Consider the following 18563-nt stretch of genomic DNA (forward strand, 5'->3'; position numbering starts at 1 on the left):
CCAAATGTAGGGCTAAACATTAATGTCCCACTGATGGCAAGCCCATTCACCCTGCTGATCTGCGGGTGATAAGCTTCTGAATTTCCAGGCGAGGTCTTGTTGAACCCCAGATGAAGGCTGGAGGGTCAAGAGGGGTAATATTTGGGAAGGCATGCCTAACACGTACATTTTTACTGCCCAAGTCCGTCCCCAGAGAGAGAGAGAGAGACTCAGCTGTGACCACTTCACTATTTTTCCCCACCAATGGGTCCAGGTTATCTGCCACCATACGCTCCAGGCCCCTGTTTACTAAAATGCTAAGATACCTGAGGCTGGAATTCCTCCGCTGGAATGGGTAACCAGCAATGGCGGAGCAGCAGGTGATCTATGACAGCTGCAAGGCGTCGCTCGTTCCCCGTTCATATTTAGCTGTATGTTGCAGCAAAAGCATCAGAGGTCTCCAGAACCGTGAGGATGGAAGTGGCTATGGCCGGCAAGGTGAGTTAAATGTCATTGGTGTTCAGATACAGTGGCAAAGGACCTCCAGGCATAGGAATACCTATAATCTGATCTGATTGGAGCATGGACGCCGCTAAAGGCTCCATTGCAAGGAGAAATAGCAGGGGTGAGAGTGGGCAACCTTGACATGTTCCAATGCGACTGCGAAGGGGTCAGAAAGAAAGCCCCACAATTGTCCTACGCCGTGGGGGAATCATAGAGTGTGGCAAATAGATAGTCCCATTCTATCCTGTTAAAGGCCTTCTCAGCATTCAACAACAGTGCCAAGGCCTCATTCGAAAGGTCCACTGCTAGCCAGACCGCATGAGCTGAAATGCAAAGATGATTGTGTGATGAGCGGCCTGGGACAAACCCCTCTTGTGAATGGTGATTAAGAGAGGGGAGTTCTCTCTTAAGGTGGGTTTCTAGAATGCTTGTCTGTATCCCCATTGAGCAGGTATGTGGGGCGGTAACTACCACAAAGGAGAGGATCTTTTTATGGTTTGGGGAGTACCAAAATCAGCACCCTGTTGTACCCTGTTGTACGGGGTACCGACCCTCTCCCTAGCGGCACGGACATTCTCACGCATGCCTGTGGTTTCATCACAGAGCGTGTCGTGTCCCCGGGAGGCCAGGCGCCAGGCTCGCGAGCAGGCCATGGAACCAGGTATCCACCTCAGTGACCCCCGGTTGGGGGGTTGGGACGCGCCTCCGACCTTTAAATAGTTGCAGCTTTGATCCCGTAGCGGCGGGTTTCGAGTAGCCATGTGCACTGATGTTATCGGGGTGCAGGGCCCGAAGTTGTTATGGGTAGCGTTGCCTTGGTGATGGTAGGCAAACTGGATTTCTTTGATGCGGGACGTTAACGGCGTGTGTCGCGTTGGGTCCGGTGCAGGATGAGCAATATGCCGCGTGGGCCCCGGGGATTCTAAAACAGTAGCATCGCCCTAGGGGCTGTTTGTGCCATGTAGTAAAGGTGCAAGGGTCGCAAAGCAAGGGAATTTGTAAGGGCCAGCATAGGATACATGTAGCGCTAGAAATAGACATGGTGAAGGCAGTAATTATGGACACCCATCAGCGCGTGCGCGTTTGCGGGTCATGCTGCGGGCAGCCTGTGTTTTGGGCGGGAAATACAGGCGCCCTTGTAGATCATGTTGACTTAACGACTGTAATGGGACAGCGCAGGTGGGGTGTCGATGTATATAATGCTGACTTGTTTATACATGCAGGCAAGGGACAGAAGGCAATTCCCCCCATCCCTTAGGATTCGCAAGGACATGCATCAGCAGGTAATGGGTAAGAGCCGCGGCGAGCAGGGTATCACGAAGGGCGTTTCCTGACGCCGCTCAGTGCGGCGCATGCGGTGTGTGTCCCCTCAACATGTTAAGTGTTTGGACTGACCCGCTGTTATGTCTCCACGGCGCTTCCAGGCAGTCGAGGTGACACTTTAGGTGGGGAAGTGACACTGGTTCGGTGAGAAGGGGACAGGGTTTGGCATGACACCACCTGGGCAGTTGTCATCAAATCAGTCATACTGGGATGACCCACGTCATAATGGGGAATATGTTTTGCCTTCTTCTCACGCTGCGCTGTTTTGTTTTTCAGCCACGATCCGCACTCTCTGATGCTCATTGAAGTGTAGGGTCCAGCACAGGCCCATCCTCAGGTAACACACGTGGGGTGAGCACGCCTGAAGGTGCGAGGTGGGGTGGGATACAAGAGTCTCACCAATGAGGGGGGGAGGGCGACTGGACGGGCTGGCAGGGAATTTGAGCAGTGCCAATGTCCGGTAGTCGGTAGATGTCGAATGGATAATCATTTTTCTTCATCCTCTGCACGCAGGATTCATCAAGAGCCTCCCCCCGCCCCCCAACCTCAGTGTTGGCAGGATAAGATCGTAGCAACTAACAGTGAAGTAAGTACAGGGCTGGGGGCTGCGGACCGAGCACTCGAAAGGCAGAACAGGAAGGTCGGAATGCCACCTCCAGCTAGGTTTATGGCTTACAGTTCTATTTCTTTTCCAGGTGAACTGATTCCGAACTGATCAGATGAATAGCCAGGGATCCCCCCCGCTTTTCTCTCAGATGTCCCAGGTGGAGGATTCCCAGCCAGGAACCTCCCAAGATGCGCAGCTGGCAGCCGTTATGGAGATGGTCAGGGCTAAAGGAGTGGCTTAGGATACCGAGCTATTAATGGCGCACAGCTCGGACGACTCCGGTATCGCCATGTCTGTCCCACACACTGGGCAGGAGCCCGCCATGGAGACAGGCCCCACCAGGTCTAAGAGGGTTCGCAGACCCACAGTTAAGGACTTCCCAGTAGACCCACTGCCAACTTAGAGCCGGATCACGGGCAATGCACGGACTGTAGCCATGCCGGTGGCTGATGCCCACTGCCCCCCAGTCAGACCGGTGGTACCCCTGGCCAACGCAACGCCGTCGACGAGCTTTGCCACACGTGACAACCTGGGTAAGCTCACGGGCACATCATCGAACTTCATTGCGGAGGTCAGAGCTGGCCTTCTGGCTGCTAGCAACCCCAGTGTGGTCAGCAACACGAACAGTGGCGTGGGGGTAGCTAGGTCTGCAACTCCCGCGCAGGTACAGGGTGGCCCATCGATCACGCATGTTTGGGGGGAGGTGGGGGTGCAGTTAACGAGCAAGGTTGCCACAAGGGAGCCGGTAGCAGGGGGTTCCAGGGCCTGAGCCAGAGCCCGGTGCAGTTGAGTACAAACAGCACCCCTACGGGGGCAGAAGCAGTAGGGGAGACCGCACTCGATTTAGGCAGCCAGCAACGGGCAGAATCAGCCCCTCCGTCCACAGCAACATGCCACCCCCCACCAGTAACTGCCTCCGCTGCGACCCCGCCACCCGCGTCCTCAGCAGCAGGTACTCCTACTCCTCCCACAGCGATACCCACTGCACTTCCTGCGCCAGTGCCACTAGTCCCATTGGCCCCCCCTGATGTCAGGCCAGTGCTCCTTAGCATGGGAGGCGCCACTTGCAGCTAAAGAAGGAATATGGAGGAGGGACTTCATCGATATCTTTACTGCTCATGCGTGGGGCCAAGGAGGTGGCCACCAGGTGAATGGGTGGCAAGGAAGATGACAAGAAGGTTCTCTTCCAAGCATGGCCGGAGAAAACAATTAAGAGATGAGGCCAGGCCTTTGCAATTCTGGCAGCGGTAGTGATGGAGCGATACCCCGAACAAGGGCCTGGTGTGTTTCAATATGCCGGCGTCATCACCGATGAGGTGGAGACTAACGGCGGGATGGGCTGGTACAAGTACAACTGTGAGTTTAGGAAAAAGATGGCCATATGCCTGGAACTGGGATGAGACCAGTTGGAGGTGCGTCTTTGGGTTCAGCACATGGGCAAGGGCAGGGTTGAGGCTAGCGAGACGTCAAGCACTAACGCTAAGAAGGGGGAGACGAGCTAGGGCCAGAGGCAGGACAAGAAGGGTCAGTTCAGGCAGCCCTTTCGGGGAGGCCGTGGTGGGGGGCAGAAGCAGGGACCCAGAAGAGTCTTTAGAATTCCGTACAGGCTGTATAACGTGGGAGCATGCTCCTGGGGCAAGTCCTGTAGATTCTCCCACACCTGCAGCAAGTGTGGCTCCACACACTCAGCCACCTCTTGCGACAAGCGCGAGCCCGACACAACAAGTAGGCCTTCGCTTGGCCTTCCCTGGCCAAGTACCCACCTCCTCCTTCCTCCCTGGTTCGCCCTGCACGCCCCCCCCATGGGTGCCTCTGCTGGGCAGCACCTGGACAAAGGTCTGTCCCCCATTGTCATTGCCAATTTGCTACCTCTGTTAAGGGATTATCCTAATGCTAAGGACAGAATGTTTCTAGCAAATGGGTTTTTAGAAGGATTCAGATTTCATTATCAGGGGCCCCTGGTTTGCAGGGATTCTGAGAACCTTAGGTCCTCTAGGGATCATCTCGAAGTCGTATGGGCTAAGATTAAGACGGAAGCAACCCTGGGGAGGGTGGCGGGCCCCTTCCAGCATCCTCCTCTCCCGAACTTTGTGGTCTCTCCCTTGTGTGTGGTTCCTAAGAAGGAGCCAGGGGCCTTCAGGTTGATTCAACACCTCATATACCCGGATGGGGATTCGGTGAACTACTGGCTGGAGGAGGGTTCCTGCTCGGTCTCATACTGTTCTCTTGACATGGTGGTGGTCATGGTCATGGTCAGGAGGGCGGGCAGGGGAGCGTGGTTGGGCAAGGCTGACATCGAGTCAGCATTCTGCCTACTACCAGTCCACCTGGAGAGACAGCACCTCCTTGGGTTCAAGTGGCAAGGGGAATTGTTTTACGACAAGTGCATGCCCATGGGGTGTGCTGTGTCTTGTGCCTACTTTGAGGCTTTCAGCTCATTCCTGCAGTGGGCACACTCAGGAAGATTTAACGTGGAAGGGGTGACCCACTATCTTGACGATTTCCTGTTCATCGGCGGTGTTGGTACGCAGGAGTGCTGCAGGGGGATACAATGCTTTCAAGACATGGCCCGACATCTTGGGGTGCCGTTAGCACCCAGTAAGTTGGAGGGCCCTGCGCAGGTTCTCACGTTCTTGGGCATTGAGCTGGACACGGTGATGGGCGTGTCTAGACTCCCTGCTGAGAAGATGCAGGCGTTGCGACAGGACATCCAGTCACTGCTGGGGAAAGACAAGGCTCCTTTGGGTGTCATCCAAAGCCTCTTGGGTAAGCTCAAGTTTGCTGCCAAAGTCATCCCGGTGGGGAGGGTGTTCGCTAGAAGATTAGCCAGGGCCACAGCAAAAGTGTCTAAGAAACACCACCTTGTCAAGTTGGCAGTAGGCCTGAAGAAGGACCTGGCCATGTGGGGGGAGTTCCTGTCTCACTTCAACGGGACTGTTATCTGGAGGGCTCCCTGGGCGGACAGTCCCGAGCTCAGCCTTTTCACGGATGCATCAGGGAGGGAGGGCTTTGGGGCAATCCTGGGCGAGGGGTGGTGTGCACAGGAATGGCCCAACGCATGGCGCAAGCGGGGCATCACCGCCAAGATCACAGTTTTGGAACTGTTCGTCATTGCACTCCACCTGTTGTCAGAGATCCTGTCAGACAGAAAGGTTCTATTCTGGTCAGACCACATGGCTGTGGTGTAGGCCATCAATGGGCAGACAGCCAAGTGCCCGCTGGTGCTCTGCTTGCTCAGGGAACTAGCCAGAGGGAGCCTGCGCTGCTTCTTGGAGTGTAGGGCTAGACATATCGAGTGGGTCAAGAACGTGGCAGCTGACGCTCTCTCTCGTTTTCAGTGGCTTCATTTCCGGGAGGCCTGGCCGCAGGCGAGAGCGGAGATAACCCCCTTCTCGGAAACCCTCTTGAGAATCTTGGAGTGGAACAACAGTTGAGAGCCCTGGGAGAACGGTCCTTGGCCCCAGGTACTAGGAAACGCTACCTGGCCCAGCTGGCCACCTTCAACAAAGTGGCGGATGCCTTGGGCCTGTCCGTGCAACCCATGGAAGGCAAAGTACAGGTGTTTGTGGTATGGGCCAAAAAACAGGAGAAGAGCCACTCCTGGGTTTGTGGACATTTGGCAGCAGTCAGCCATGATGCTAAGTTCAGGGGAGGCCAGGACCCAGCTAAGTCCTTTGTCATTAGGGCGGCCCTGAAAGGGTGGGCCAGAGAGGAGCCCAGGGTTCCAGACAGCAGGTCCCCGATCGATTTTCCCATTCTGCAGGCCATGTTAGACGTTCTAGGAGGAGTTACCCACTCGCCCTGTGAGGCTTTTCCGCATTAGTGAGTTAGTGGCTTGGTCCAAAACAGACAGGTCAGGGGACGCGTTGGGCATATTGGATATTGGGTTGAGGTGGAGTTAATGCCGTTGGGAGACCCCAGATACTGCCCGGTTTCCACAGTCAGGGAGTACTTATCACTTCGCCCAGTGGCACCGGGTTATTTATTGATCCATGCCGACCTGGTGCCTCTTACCAAATACCAGGTGGAGCGGTTAATGGGTGCTTGCTTGTCCAGGGCCAGCCTCCTCCAGACGGATAAAAAATATTCCAGCCACTCTTTCAGGATTGGGGCAGCCACCACTGCATTTAAATCAGGCATGGAACCTGAACGTGTGAAGAAAGTGGGACGCTGGGAGTCCCAGTGGTACAAACGCTATATCTGCCCTTGAAGGCGTCTTGGTAGTGGAAAATAGTGTTGTGGGTTGCAGTGTTGTGTGCCACATGGTTTGATGTGTTTTGTTGTGCAATGGCATAATGTCTTTGAATAATAAAAATACTGAGTTGAACCGTGTCCCTTGTTTTATCAGGGTCACGAGTATGGGTCATTGGGCACTCAGCCATCTCCCGGTTGGCCCGTTGGGCATCGATCAGGAACTGGATGCGTGTATTCTCGCAGACAAAGTTTGAGTGGTTGGGTTTCCCAGGAATGAGATGGAGCAGCCTCATGAACAGACTGGAGCAGTCGCTAGCTGTGCTGGGTGCCCCGCCCAATTTTTTGGTGATCCATCTGGGGGGCAATGACCTCACTACCTCTGGGAGGACTCAGCTCCTGCATGCCATGAAAACTGACTTGGGGGAACTTAGCAAGCGCCTGGGTCAGTGCGAGCTCTGGTGGTCAGAGATTGTGCCACAGAGAGTTCGGCAGGAGCGAAGTCTGGTGAGGCTGTGGAACGGTCCAGGAGACGCGTGAACAGCTCAATGCGCAAGTTCACTCAGCAGAGGGGCCTGGAATTCATTAGGCATGAAATGATTCAAGAGAGGGTCAAGGGATACTTTGAGGCAGACTGGGTACACCTCACACCGGTAGGGATGGACTTGGTCTTGTTAGACTTGCAAGAGGCGCTAGCACAAAAGGGTTGCAGGTAAGATAAGAGCGGTTGGTGGGGCTGTGGTGGAGTTACAGGGCGATCTGGAAGCAAATGGGTACTGAAGGGTACCTCTGCGCGGCACATAGGGGTGCCAGAGTCGAACCCCAGGAGCCTCATGGTAGGTTCATGGAATCTGTGTCGGCGCCCCGTTAGTCCTTCGGGCGATTGTGGGCCTGAGCATCCGGGGGCTTGCCTAGCTACGCTCCGCCCTGAAAGGGGCGTGAGTATAAGGGACCAAGGGTCAGGTGATCTGGGAAGGGGATCACCAGAAGGTGCAGTACAAAGGTGGTTCGCCACGGTGCTGCTAGGCTCATCAGGCAGGCAGGTGGCGACAATGCTGCCTGCCCTTGGATTGGCCGTAAGCTAACCCACCAGATTACATAACGTTGTATGTAATAAACCTGCAGCAGTTTTTCCCAAGTATAAACTTGTGTGGTGTGTATTTATTTTTGGGCATTCATGCTTATGGGGGGGGGGCTTTTGCCATGATGGTGCTATGGTTCCAGAACTTCCATGCATGGTTGAGCTCTTATGGTCACATGCTGGAGACCAGTGGAGGACTCCCCGGCACTTCGCAGCACTGCTCCAGGGCCCGAGGTAGTGTCCCTTCCTCCAGGCCGTGCTGTGCTACGAAGCCCTGGGACTTCATCTCTCTGGTGATCTCTGGCCTAGACCTTGAGATGCCACTATGCCGGTACTTGCGAGGTGAGTCGCCCCACAGGTAGGGGTGTTGAGTGTGGGTAATACATGAAAAAGGGGTACTCCTGTACAGGGAGAGTTCTTGGGAAAGGTCAAGGTTAGAGGACTGACGGCACCCCGGGCGGGAGGGATTCGAAGCACCTAGGGAAAGGGGTTCAGTGTGCAGCGAAAGCAGGAGGTTGAGCCAATTAGCGCCAGCCTGCCCGGCCTCCTTGTCATTATGTGTTTGTGTAGAGAGTTAGAGACATCCCTCAACCACTCCCACAAGTCCAGCTGAAGTGAAGAGACACATGCACAGCTAAGCAAAAAATTCTAATTATGCTTTCTGCACATATTTACATCATGTTTATACTTGTCAGAACTGGCCACATCACAGTAGAGCCTGTTTACTTCTGCTTGACACGGTTAAGAAGCCTTACTCCAACAGCCCAAGCAATGCGGGAAAATGCCACTGAGTTTTTCTGTAACTCCGTGGAATTCCGCAGAGTGAAACTCCGTGAGCTCTGCTCAGGCCTAGCCAGACTAGAGACCATGTTGTAATTATCGGAATAACAACTGCAGTGCAGCGGGCATGAACGGAAACCCTTTGCCATCCATTTTCAAACTATTGGTCAGATAGAACAGGAAACCAAGTTTCTCTCAGATTGAGGCTGTGACTAGTAATGGTTATCAGACAATGCTAGCCCAAATATATACAGTCTAGGGGTATGATTTTTGTAGTGAACATTTGAAGAGTGTGTGTCATTTAAATAGTTCCCCTATTGATTAACAAGCACATAATAACATGAAAAGCACCCTGTAATAGTACGAGGACACTGAAATATATGTATAATATATTTAACTGTCTTACATTTTCGACAATACCTTGAAATAGCCATCATTTTCAGTCGATAACAGGCACTCAAAAGTAACCAGATGTTGCCTCAGGATTTGTCCTTTGCCGTATATTTTAGACTTACGCATCTGTGGGTTTTCCTGCTCATCTGGCAGGTGTGCATTACATGACGTTGAGCACAACAACTTCAAAGTGGAATGCTGCAGGAAGGCTGTGGACCTATAGGCATGCTTGCTTTTAAGGTGACAAGCAAAACAATAGGATGATGGCAAAAACTTGTGAGTTGCATTAGCTTTGTCACACACAAATAATAGAAGAGGACTTCAATGCAAACTTTGTTTTTTGCAACCAAAAAATAGTTCTTTGTTAAACCCTCACAGTATAATTAGAAAATGTTAAAAAAAAATTTACATACCTTTACCAGGTAAAGGTACAGATGGTGTTGTAGTTGTTACTGTTGTCGGTTTTGTAGTTGCTACAGTTGTTACTGGTGTTATAGTTGTCACTGCTCTTACTGGTGTAGTGGTCACTGTTGTTATTGCTGTTGTAGTGGTCAAGCTTGTTACTTGTGTTGTAGTGGTCACTGTTGTTACTGGTGCAGTAGTCACTGTTGTTACTGGTGTTTTAGTGGTCACTGTTAGTACTGGTGTAGTGTTCACTGTTGTTACTGGCATTGTAGATCTTACTGTTGTAACTGAAGTAGTACTTTTCATTGTTGTCATCGGAGTTGTAGCAGGTATTGGTTGACAATACGCCCCCTCTGGAGGAAATGAGTTGACGCAGTCACAGCCCACTGGTGAGCTGAAACAGTTGGGCCTTGTGACACAAGTGTCTGATGGCCAGTTGTATCCTTCTTCGCATGAACACTGAACTGTAGTCGCATTTAGGGAGCACTCTGTAGAAAATGAAAAAGGAGTTATGCAAGATGTGCCTAGGACATCTGATACATTTTAGATAATCCAAACTACTATGTTCTGCTCAACTATATTTCCAGTATGTCATACTTAACATTAAAATATAAGCACTACATTCAATTGTTTGAAGACACACTCAACGACATTTGATCTATTCCTCACACAAGTGGAACTTGTGTGAGCACACGTGTGATTATGTGTATTGTTTTAACTCTGTTTCATTTATGATTCAAGTACACTTTTTAAAGTGGAACCAATTTGCCTTATGCAGAGGGCACAACTCGGATAAGCTTGGTACTCCTGAAGCAGCACAAAGAAATTAGCTTGGATTGACCTACGTCTGAGAGTAGAAATGCCTTCACCATTTCTTTCTATAGCTTTACAGACTGCTGCTGAACACCGTGCTGGCCATTAAAGACTCAAGTTTTTGTCCGAGCTGCTGGCAAGGGCCTCTAACTAGGCAGTTGTGGTGTAGCGCAAGGCAGAGGGATACATTTGTTATCATAACATGATATAGAAAAAGGATAGAATATTCTAAATGAAACAAAGTGAAATAGAATGTCAAACAGTGAAATGAAGCAGCACAAGGCCTGCAATTCCCATTTACCCCCTCTGCCTCAGATGTACTGGTTGTTAAAGGCCTTGAACCCAATTTATCAATCTGAGCCACAGACACGGGCATATAACAAAGAAGGACTATAATGAGGGAGAGGGCCTTTAACAACCTACTGACTTTAGAGTGTTCTAAATTAAAAAAGGAGGAACTGCAAGTCAAATATTGGATGCTGATTCAGAAGGTCTATAATAACCATTATTGGATCTGAGCCACTCCATTGTCTTCAATGGAGCTCTTAACATTACAGTTTCTGTGGTCCAGAATAGCTTGCTACGGTGGGCTATAAGGCTATTAGAACATTCCACCTCATGAGGGTGGAATGTATTAATTAAAGAAAAGCAGTCTTTCATAACACAAAATGGGTAAAACCCCTTAATGGTTTCAAAGATTACATGCTTTATACAGCTCCTTTTATGTGTAGCTGATAGTTGCTGCCCTGTACTTAGCAACAGCAGTTACTACAAGGATTACACATGTACAGCAGTAACTGTGAGAGGAGGAAGAAGTCAGCTCTATACTCCCTCAGCTCATACAAGCAAATTTTCTTCATGTGGTAGAGCAGAGAGCGACACAGGAGCTAAGGGGAATTCCTGCTCCCTACTTGTGATGCTTTAGTGACCTAGTGAGCTATGGGAGGAGAGAGAGGGGGAAGCTTTCTGTGTGCCCTCATCCACAGTCTTTGTCTCTCTTATTCCCCCGCACAATCCACCTATATTGAGTGTAGGCATGGAAGAAAGAGAGAGACTAAGATACTGTGACTTACTGCAGGCTTAAACTAACATGTATACCCTGCTTCTACCCAACAGTCTTGAATGGAGCTGTCAACATTCCAGTGCTCTAATTTCTGCCAGCAATCTCCTGATACCTGTTACCATAATGGTGCATACATTCTGTTCTAGTCTGGCTTCTAATAAAAAGCCTATAAAAATACTAGTCTAGATTATTTTGTGTGTTCAGCTTTGGTGGAAACTACAAATGAAAGTGTTGGACCTGTCAGCCTTAGGGTGGTCTCCCACTACATTTTTGCCCTTTTGCCTCCCATTTTTACCTCACATTTTGTTAGACTTAGGACTAAACAGTGCTGAGGTGCAGGTGCTCTCCCCTACAACATTGTGACACTGGCATACCTGCCACAGGCCCCTGCTACCACAGTGAGGCCTAACCCTCCATAGGTTAACATTGGGGACCACCTTCTGGGATAATTGCTGACTGGGACCTAATAAGTATGTCATGTTTGGTCTTGTTGGAATCGGGGGGGGGGACCCTTTCTAATGGTATATGGGGTTTGGGCACTACTACTTTAGAAATCTCACTTTTAGAAAGTGGACATTTTCCTGCCTACACTTAGTCTGGGCACTGCAGACTCCCCCCCTCCCATCTACACACTGATAGCTGTCTGGGCTGTGAGGAGGGAGTGGTGATTCACACCTTCTCCACTTGACTGGGCTGTGACTGGCTGCCCATCGTAGCCTTGACCCTGCCTTTCGTCACTTTAGACTGCCAGGTCAGGGAAGGCAAGGAACATCCCAGAGCCCCCTAGACCCTTCCAGAAACTCCTACCCCCTAGACCCTTCCAGAAACCTCTGCCCCCCTCTAGTAACTAGACTGCAGTGTATAAAAGGGAGGGTCCTGGCCACACATCCTTGTTACACTGCTGGATCAAGACAAAACTCTTCTGGAGTACAGACTGCTGCGCTAGGAGGATTGCCACTCTGCTGGAGCTGACTGTTCCTAGGAACTGCTGCCCTGTTGTTGTTGAGCTGCCCTACTGCCTGCTGATCTGACCCTGCCAAGAGGAGAATGAAGCAACATCTCCAGAGTGTCTCCAGAGCACACTGACTGGCCCCCTGACTATTGGGGGATCACAGGGACAATAAGGTTTTTTTTTCAAACTGCCTCTGCGCTTTTAAACTGCCTCTGAGCGCTAGGCACATGTGACTGGGCACAGCTAACATCGGTCGCGAGGAACGCCATGTGGAAGAGTGCCTCACTTTCCAGTTGCATCGCCGCTGCAGTGTGCGTGTACCGCGAGGAGCTGTGATCATCTATGTGGCGTTACCGCATTGGCGCAGGGCACACCTTGTGAAACCTGCCCCGAGATGACCGCCGCGGGTCAAAGCAGAAGTCTCCAGCAAATTACAAACCCACGTCACCGCTGCGGGCCCGAGTAGGAGCGCAACCGAAACACTGTTTAAAACTCCCAAAATTACCGCTGCCAGCCCGAGTCCGCAAGGGGTTAATATATCGCCAGCGGGGAAGCTGTGTGGAAGCCAGGTGTCGACTAGCAACCCAGACTCCTCTGAGGCGCGCCCCCACTGACGCCAGCATCTAGCCGAGGAGACCATGCTTGGGGCCGGAAGGACTGTCCTGTGCCTCCCCTGTGCAGCGCATCGAGGACTGAGTGTCCTGGAGAACTAAGGAGCCCTGCACCAGTGCCTTCACCCACCTTTCCAGGTACGGTGGGGGCTATCTGTAACTCATTGCGGACTGGCCGGGCGACCGTAAACCTCCACGTTAAGGCCGGGCCTGTTCCCGTGAACTGCTTCGCTCTGGGGGGCATTTCTGCTAAAAGCGGGCTGCAGGCCAGGGACTGTGTGATCATTCATCGAATTGCCCGGGGCTGCATCTGGATAACGGGGCCCACCCAGAGGGGCCTGTTACATTCGGTGGGGGCAATTTAAAACTCAATATCCGCATTTGCCCCTCCGCAATGTGATTCTTAAGGTCTAAGCTTGGCCTTTAAAGCGCATTGCCAATTCTGCAGCAAAGTGAGCACAAGGGTATAGTTCCTTTGTGGTTTCCGAATGGAGCGTATATTTGACACTAGGAGAAGTTTAGGGCCCATAAAGGGAGCACCAATCACAGTATAACCGCCACATTCGTGACACAGGTTGATACAGACTGTGATCATCCTTAAACTACGCCACTTAAGGAGCTGTTCTACCCTGAATGCAAAGTGCCTCGTACTCATAACTCCTGGGAACAGTGTTTAATCTACTGCATTTGGGAACTGTTTTTGTTTGCCCCGGTACTTCCCACATAAGAGACAACTACTACCAAGTGTTGGTGGCAATCTCATCAGAGACATTACTTATTGAAAACCTTATTACTGGACGTGGAATATTCTCGCCATATTTTTGGCTCTCGCACAATTTTAGATAAAGATTCTTTTATTTGTATATAAAAACCGGTGTGGTGTCCTTTTGTGAGTGCTTTTACTGTGTCACTGTCGGTGTGTGTTGCATAAATACTTTATACATTGCCTCTTAAGTTATGCCTTCCTGCTCTGCGCCAAGCTACCCTGTGTGAAGCGGTGGTCGCTACTTGGACTAGGGTGCATACCCGGGCCAACTAGAGACCCCAGTTCTAACAGGAAGCCACAAAATCTCTTTAACTCTGGCAGCGAATGTGTCGGGACTCGAGCCTCCTTTGCCTGCCGCATCAGCATTTTTCTGCTTTGCCGGCCCCGGGGAGGGGCAGCAAAGCAACCAATGGGCGCCAGAGTGCCATAAAATAACAAAGGCGCCCCGCAGTGCAGGAGCCTTCTTTGCCTGCTGCACCAGCTTTTATCTGCCTTGACCGCCCTGGGGAGGGGCCGCAATGCATCCAGCGGGCGCCGGAGCACCATAAAATAACAGGAGGCATTGTGCAGCACGGGTGCCTCCTTTGCCTGTCGCACCAGCTTTTTCTGGCTTACCGGCCCTGGGGAGGGACCGCGACACAACCAGTGGGTGCCAGAGTGCCCAAAAATAATGGGAGGCATCCCACAGCACAGGAGCCTCCTTTGCTTGCCACACCAGCTTTTTTCTGCCTTGCCAGCCCTGAGGAGGGGCTATGACTCAACCAGTGGGTGCCGAAGCACCATAAAATAATGGGAAGCATCCCGCAGTGAGGGGCATGCCCGGGCTCAATTACCGGGCCAAAATGGGCCCTTCTTAGCACTGTCATAGCCTGGTTTTGGCTGGGCAATCCCTACGAAGCCTTGCATTGGGACAGCTGGGAAGAGGAGCTATACACAGAGGTACTGCTTTATCTGATCTATTTGTTTTCACAGTTTGTGGCCTCTGTGTGGGTCTTTTAACGTCTGCTGAATCATATACATGTCATAGCTGACTGTTTGTTGATGGATAAAAGGAGGTACACTACTGAGGTCCCTGCCGTTCCACCACCAACTACTCACTCAACTTCGTCAAGGTCATCTTGTATTCCTGTGTCAAGCCCACTAGTTGCTCCAATTGTTGTTGCGTCTTATGTCGCTGAAGGCTTAATTAATAACGACACGTTAGCAGGCATAAGTAATAAATCACATGCTCCTGCAAAAGGCCAAGTAGTTGAATTAAATCCTACTTGTATGCGGGGCCCGGACAAAGACTCAGACCTAAAAAATGGGCCAAAATCAAATCTCTGAAACCTGTAAGAGACAAACTTCCAGCAACTAAGGGAAACCTGCACCTCGCAAAAGTCCTTGTAAGGAGGATGTTCTAGCATCACCATCTGCCATCCCAGAAGAATCTTGGGAGCAATTGAGAATTCATATAGGTGACTTGTTGGACATCAGATTGAGTCCTATTTTTGATTGCCTTGATCACATCGAGGCTACACAGGCGAAGTCATCTGCTGTCAGGGCCCCAGAAACCCAGTACCTTACGGTGATTCCATCAACTCAGGTCCATGATAAGGAGGGCAGGAAAGCAGCTATCAACAAAGTCCCTTTTCCTGATAATGGACTAGAATTAAATGGAGCTTCACGGCTTCATGAAGAGCAATACTCAACAGCTAAGCAGATCATTAAGCAGGTAGAAAGACGACACCCCAGTCTGGCCGCTCTTCCTGTGATTTACCTCCCACCTGCATCCTCTCCTTTTGTAATTATTTTAACTAACTGGCTCACCCCTACAGTTGATGATGAGGAAACCAGAAGCGGCTCATGAACAAATTCATACACTGGCTGAACACTAATGTGTGTACCTATTGGGACTTCTCTAAAGAGATCTTGCTGGCAAGACGTGTGGAGGGGATTAGAGGAGTGGACAAACTGTACAATGGTGATGATATAGTGATTAACTTCCGTAAGCCCCATGTTGTAAATGAAATATTGGGCCTAGCTTGGGCTGGCATGGTTAAATCTAGTTCCGTCAAGATCATGCCACTTGGTTTCTTTTACAGGCATCTGGTGACTTCTACACTTAGTTCGGAAGGGGCAATGGCACCAAAGAGAGACCCCTTTAGACCTTTATGATACCCAACAGTACCCTTGAGAAATAGATTTACAGTGTTGTCAGGGTTGGAGGACAATGGTCCGCCAGGGCGAATGTTATTCCAGAGATATTGGATTGGGCCAGGGCGTACCCCAGGGATCGTCACTGAGCCCCACCCTATTTAATCTATATGTCTCCCCAGTGGCCCCCATTGTTGAGGGCCATGGTCTGCACATAGTGTCCTACGCCGACGACACACAGCTGGTTATCTCCCTCTCGCGAGCGCCCGGTCTTGAGGTGGACAGTTTCAGAGCCTGCATGCAAGACCTTGCAGCCTGGATGTCCACCAACTGCCTTAAACTAAATGGCAGCAAGACCGAGGTGCTCATAGTGGGGGTGAACCCATCTGTCTGATCGTCGGCGTGGTGGCCTCCATGCTTAGGTGAGGTTCCAATACCCTGTCAAGAAGTTCGGAACCTTGGAGTTTGGCTTTATGCCGACCTGTCCTTTGGATCTCAGATAGGACGTGTGGCGGGTGTCTGCTTCAGCGTCCTGAAAAGTCTACGGAAGGTCTTGGATCTCCTTCCTACGTCAGCCCGTAGAACGCTGGTGCACGCCCTCGTCACATCACGCCTGGACTATGGCAACTTGCTGTACCTGGGAGCAACCAATAAGGCAATAAATCGCCTTCAGGTGTTGCAGAATGCGGCAGCTCGCCTCATTCTAAAATTTCCCAAAAGTTCGGCCTCCAAAACTGCCCTTCGGACTCTTCACTGGTTGCCAGTGAGGAGTAGGGTCGAGTTTAAGGCCCTCTGTACCTGCCACCGCATCCTTACTGGGAAGGCACCAACACCGCTCCAGAACCTGATCACCAGGTACGTTCCCACGCGCGCCCTTCGCTCCTCCCATGGCGGCCTTTTAATGGTCCCGAGGATAAGGCGGGCTCGCATGGGAGGTAGATCTTTCCGCTACCTGGTGGCAAAGAGCTGGAATGCCCTACCTTTAGACCTCCGTCTGGAATCATCTGAACCTAGCTTCAGGAGGAAGCTAAAAACATACTTATACACTCGGTAACCTGTGCAGACTTTACGTTCTAGTCTGCGAGAGTTCCTCTGTTTTAGCGCGGGGACACGCCATCTGAGCGTAACCAAGCACTTTACAAAACTCCCTTATTATTATTATTAATGATTTACTGCATTATAAGGAGCGTGATCACACTGATACCTTGAAAAATGGAGGTATGCTTAGCAGAGAGATATCTGTAGCCCACCTGTCTACTGCCCCCCCCCACCATTAAGTCATGGTAACCTGGATAAGGTGGCGGCCTATGCCTATCATCCAAATCTACAGGTAGGGTCTGATATAAGAATATCTGTGGTAGAACGTGGTGAATATCCTTCTTGTGTCAATTTTTTTAGTTGGAATGTTGCTGGCCTATCTTCAAAAATCTGAATTGAAGGTTGGCAATCCTTTATTCTTGACTATGATATTATTTTTATACAGGAAACCTGGGAATTGAAAGAGGTAGCTTTTAATCGATATATGTGTTTTAGGCTGCCAGCTGTAGCGTTGCCTGCTGGACGAGCCACAGGGGGGCTGACGGCGTGGTTTAAAGTAACATTGGTTGCTCTATTACTCCTCCACTTCCTGATGAGGGGGAGGTTCAGGTCTTTTGCCTCTGCTGGAATGGTATCCATATGGTATACAAGATAAACTTTTATAATAACCACTTTTGCAGCAAGGGTGACTGTAATTTCCAGAGTCTGTTTTCTGTAATCGACCTGTTAGTTGAAAAGGAGGCTCGGGTAGAGCTCCCCTTTAACCTGCTGGTGACAGGTGATTTTAATGCCAAACTAGGTTCCATGCCCCCTTGATCACCAACTATTTTTGATCCACTCACCCGAGATACTGAGGATAATGTCATGGATATCAGGGGTCACGTTCTGTCCTCTCTACTGGCAGAGAGTGATCTAGTTAATAAGGTCTCTAATCCTGCAGGTCCTGAAATCCCAACCTTTATAGGGTGGGGTGCCGGGAGTACTATAGATTACGTCTCGGGTATGTCTTCAGCCATTATCAGAAACAAGCTACTTGCACAGATATATAGTGACCATAACCCTATTGCAGTGCAAATTGCGGCCCTGAGAAGACGACATAAGTCCAGGCCCATGCCTCCACAAGTTTTAATTGTAAAGAATGCGGGGAACAGAGTGTCTTAGCGAACAGCAAATTTGAAGCACATCATGACCGAGGTTGCCTGCAATAGTATGGCATTGACTAACTGCTGCAATTTAGAAATATGTGATCCAGCCCTTACTTAAAGTCACTTTATTGACCTCTTAACGTAGATCAAAGGGCTGCTATATGGACCTATTACCAGCCGCGTTTTCATGTCAAATCCTGGTTTGAGAAAGAGTGCAGAACGGCAAATGAATCTCTGCATTGAGCATTGAAGTAATCCCCAAGAGACCAGTGTGTTATTGCAGCCTGCAGAAAGACATATCAACGGGCATAAAAAAAAGGGAAATTGGCCATGAAGGAGGATAAATGGGAATCTGTAGTTCGAGCTTGCCAGCTTAATGATTACAAAGGTTTTTGGAAGGTTGTGCAGTCAGTTTTATCTCCTCCGACATCACAAGATAAAGTAACAGTCCACATTATGGCAGAGGCCTGGCTGGCACATTTTTCAGGGATGTATGCCACCAATAATAGGGTTGCTGAAGAAGCACCTATGGTTGATCCCTCTTGTTTTAAACTTGACTTTAGAGAGGAAGACGTGTTTAGGGCGATTGCTGATAGTCGATGCAAGAAGGCGCCGGGCCCGTACGGTGTCTCCCTTGATTTATTTAGGGATAATCTGGGGTTCTGGACGCCTGTGCTCACCTGTGTGTTTAATGCTGTTTGCAGTTTGGGTGTGCCTACGTCATGGTACACCTCGACAATTGTCCCTATTTTTAAAAAGGAAATGTGCATAATATA

At 50.4% G+C, this 18563-nt stretch overlaps 1 protein-coding gene across 1 annotated transcript in view; it reads right to left on the reverse strand.

The window, feature by feature from the left end:
• Positions 1–18563, reverse strand: part of LOC146816676 (adhesion G protein-coupled receptor F5-like) — a 956016-nt gene that overhangs the window by 476103 nt on the left and 461350 nt on the right. The window contains exon 6 of the mRNA XM_085610571.1: positions 9272–9751. Within this exon, the coding sequence (XP_085466697.1) occupies positions 9272–9751 (480 nt within the window). The remainder of the gene's footprint in view (positions 1–9271; positions 9752–18563) is intronic.

The sequence above is a fragment of the Triturus cristatus genome, chromosome 6 (genome assembly GCF_964204655.1).
Source record: "Triturus cristatus chromosome 6, aTriCri1.1, whole genome shotgun sequence".
Lineage (NCBI taxonomy): Eukaryota > Metazoa > Chordata > Amphibia > Caudata > Salamandridae > Triturus > Triturus cristatus.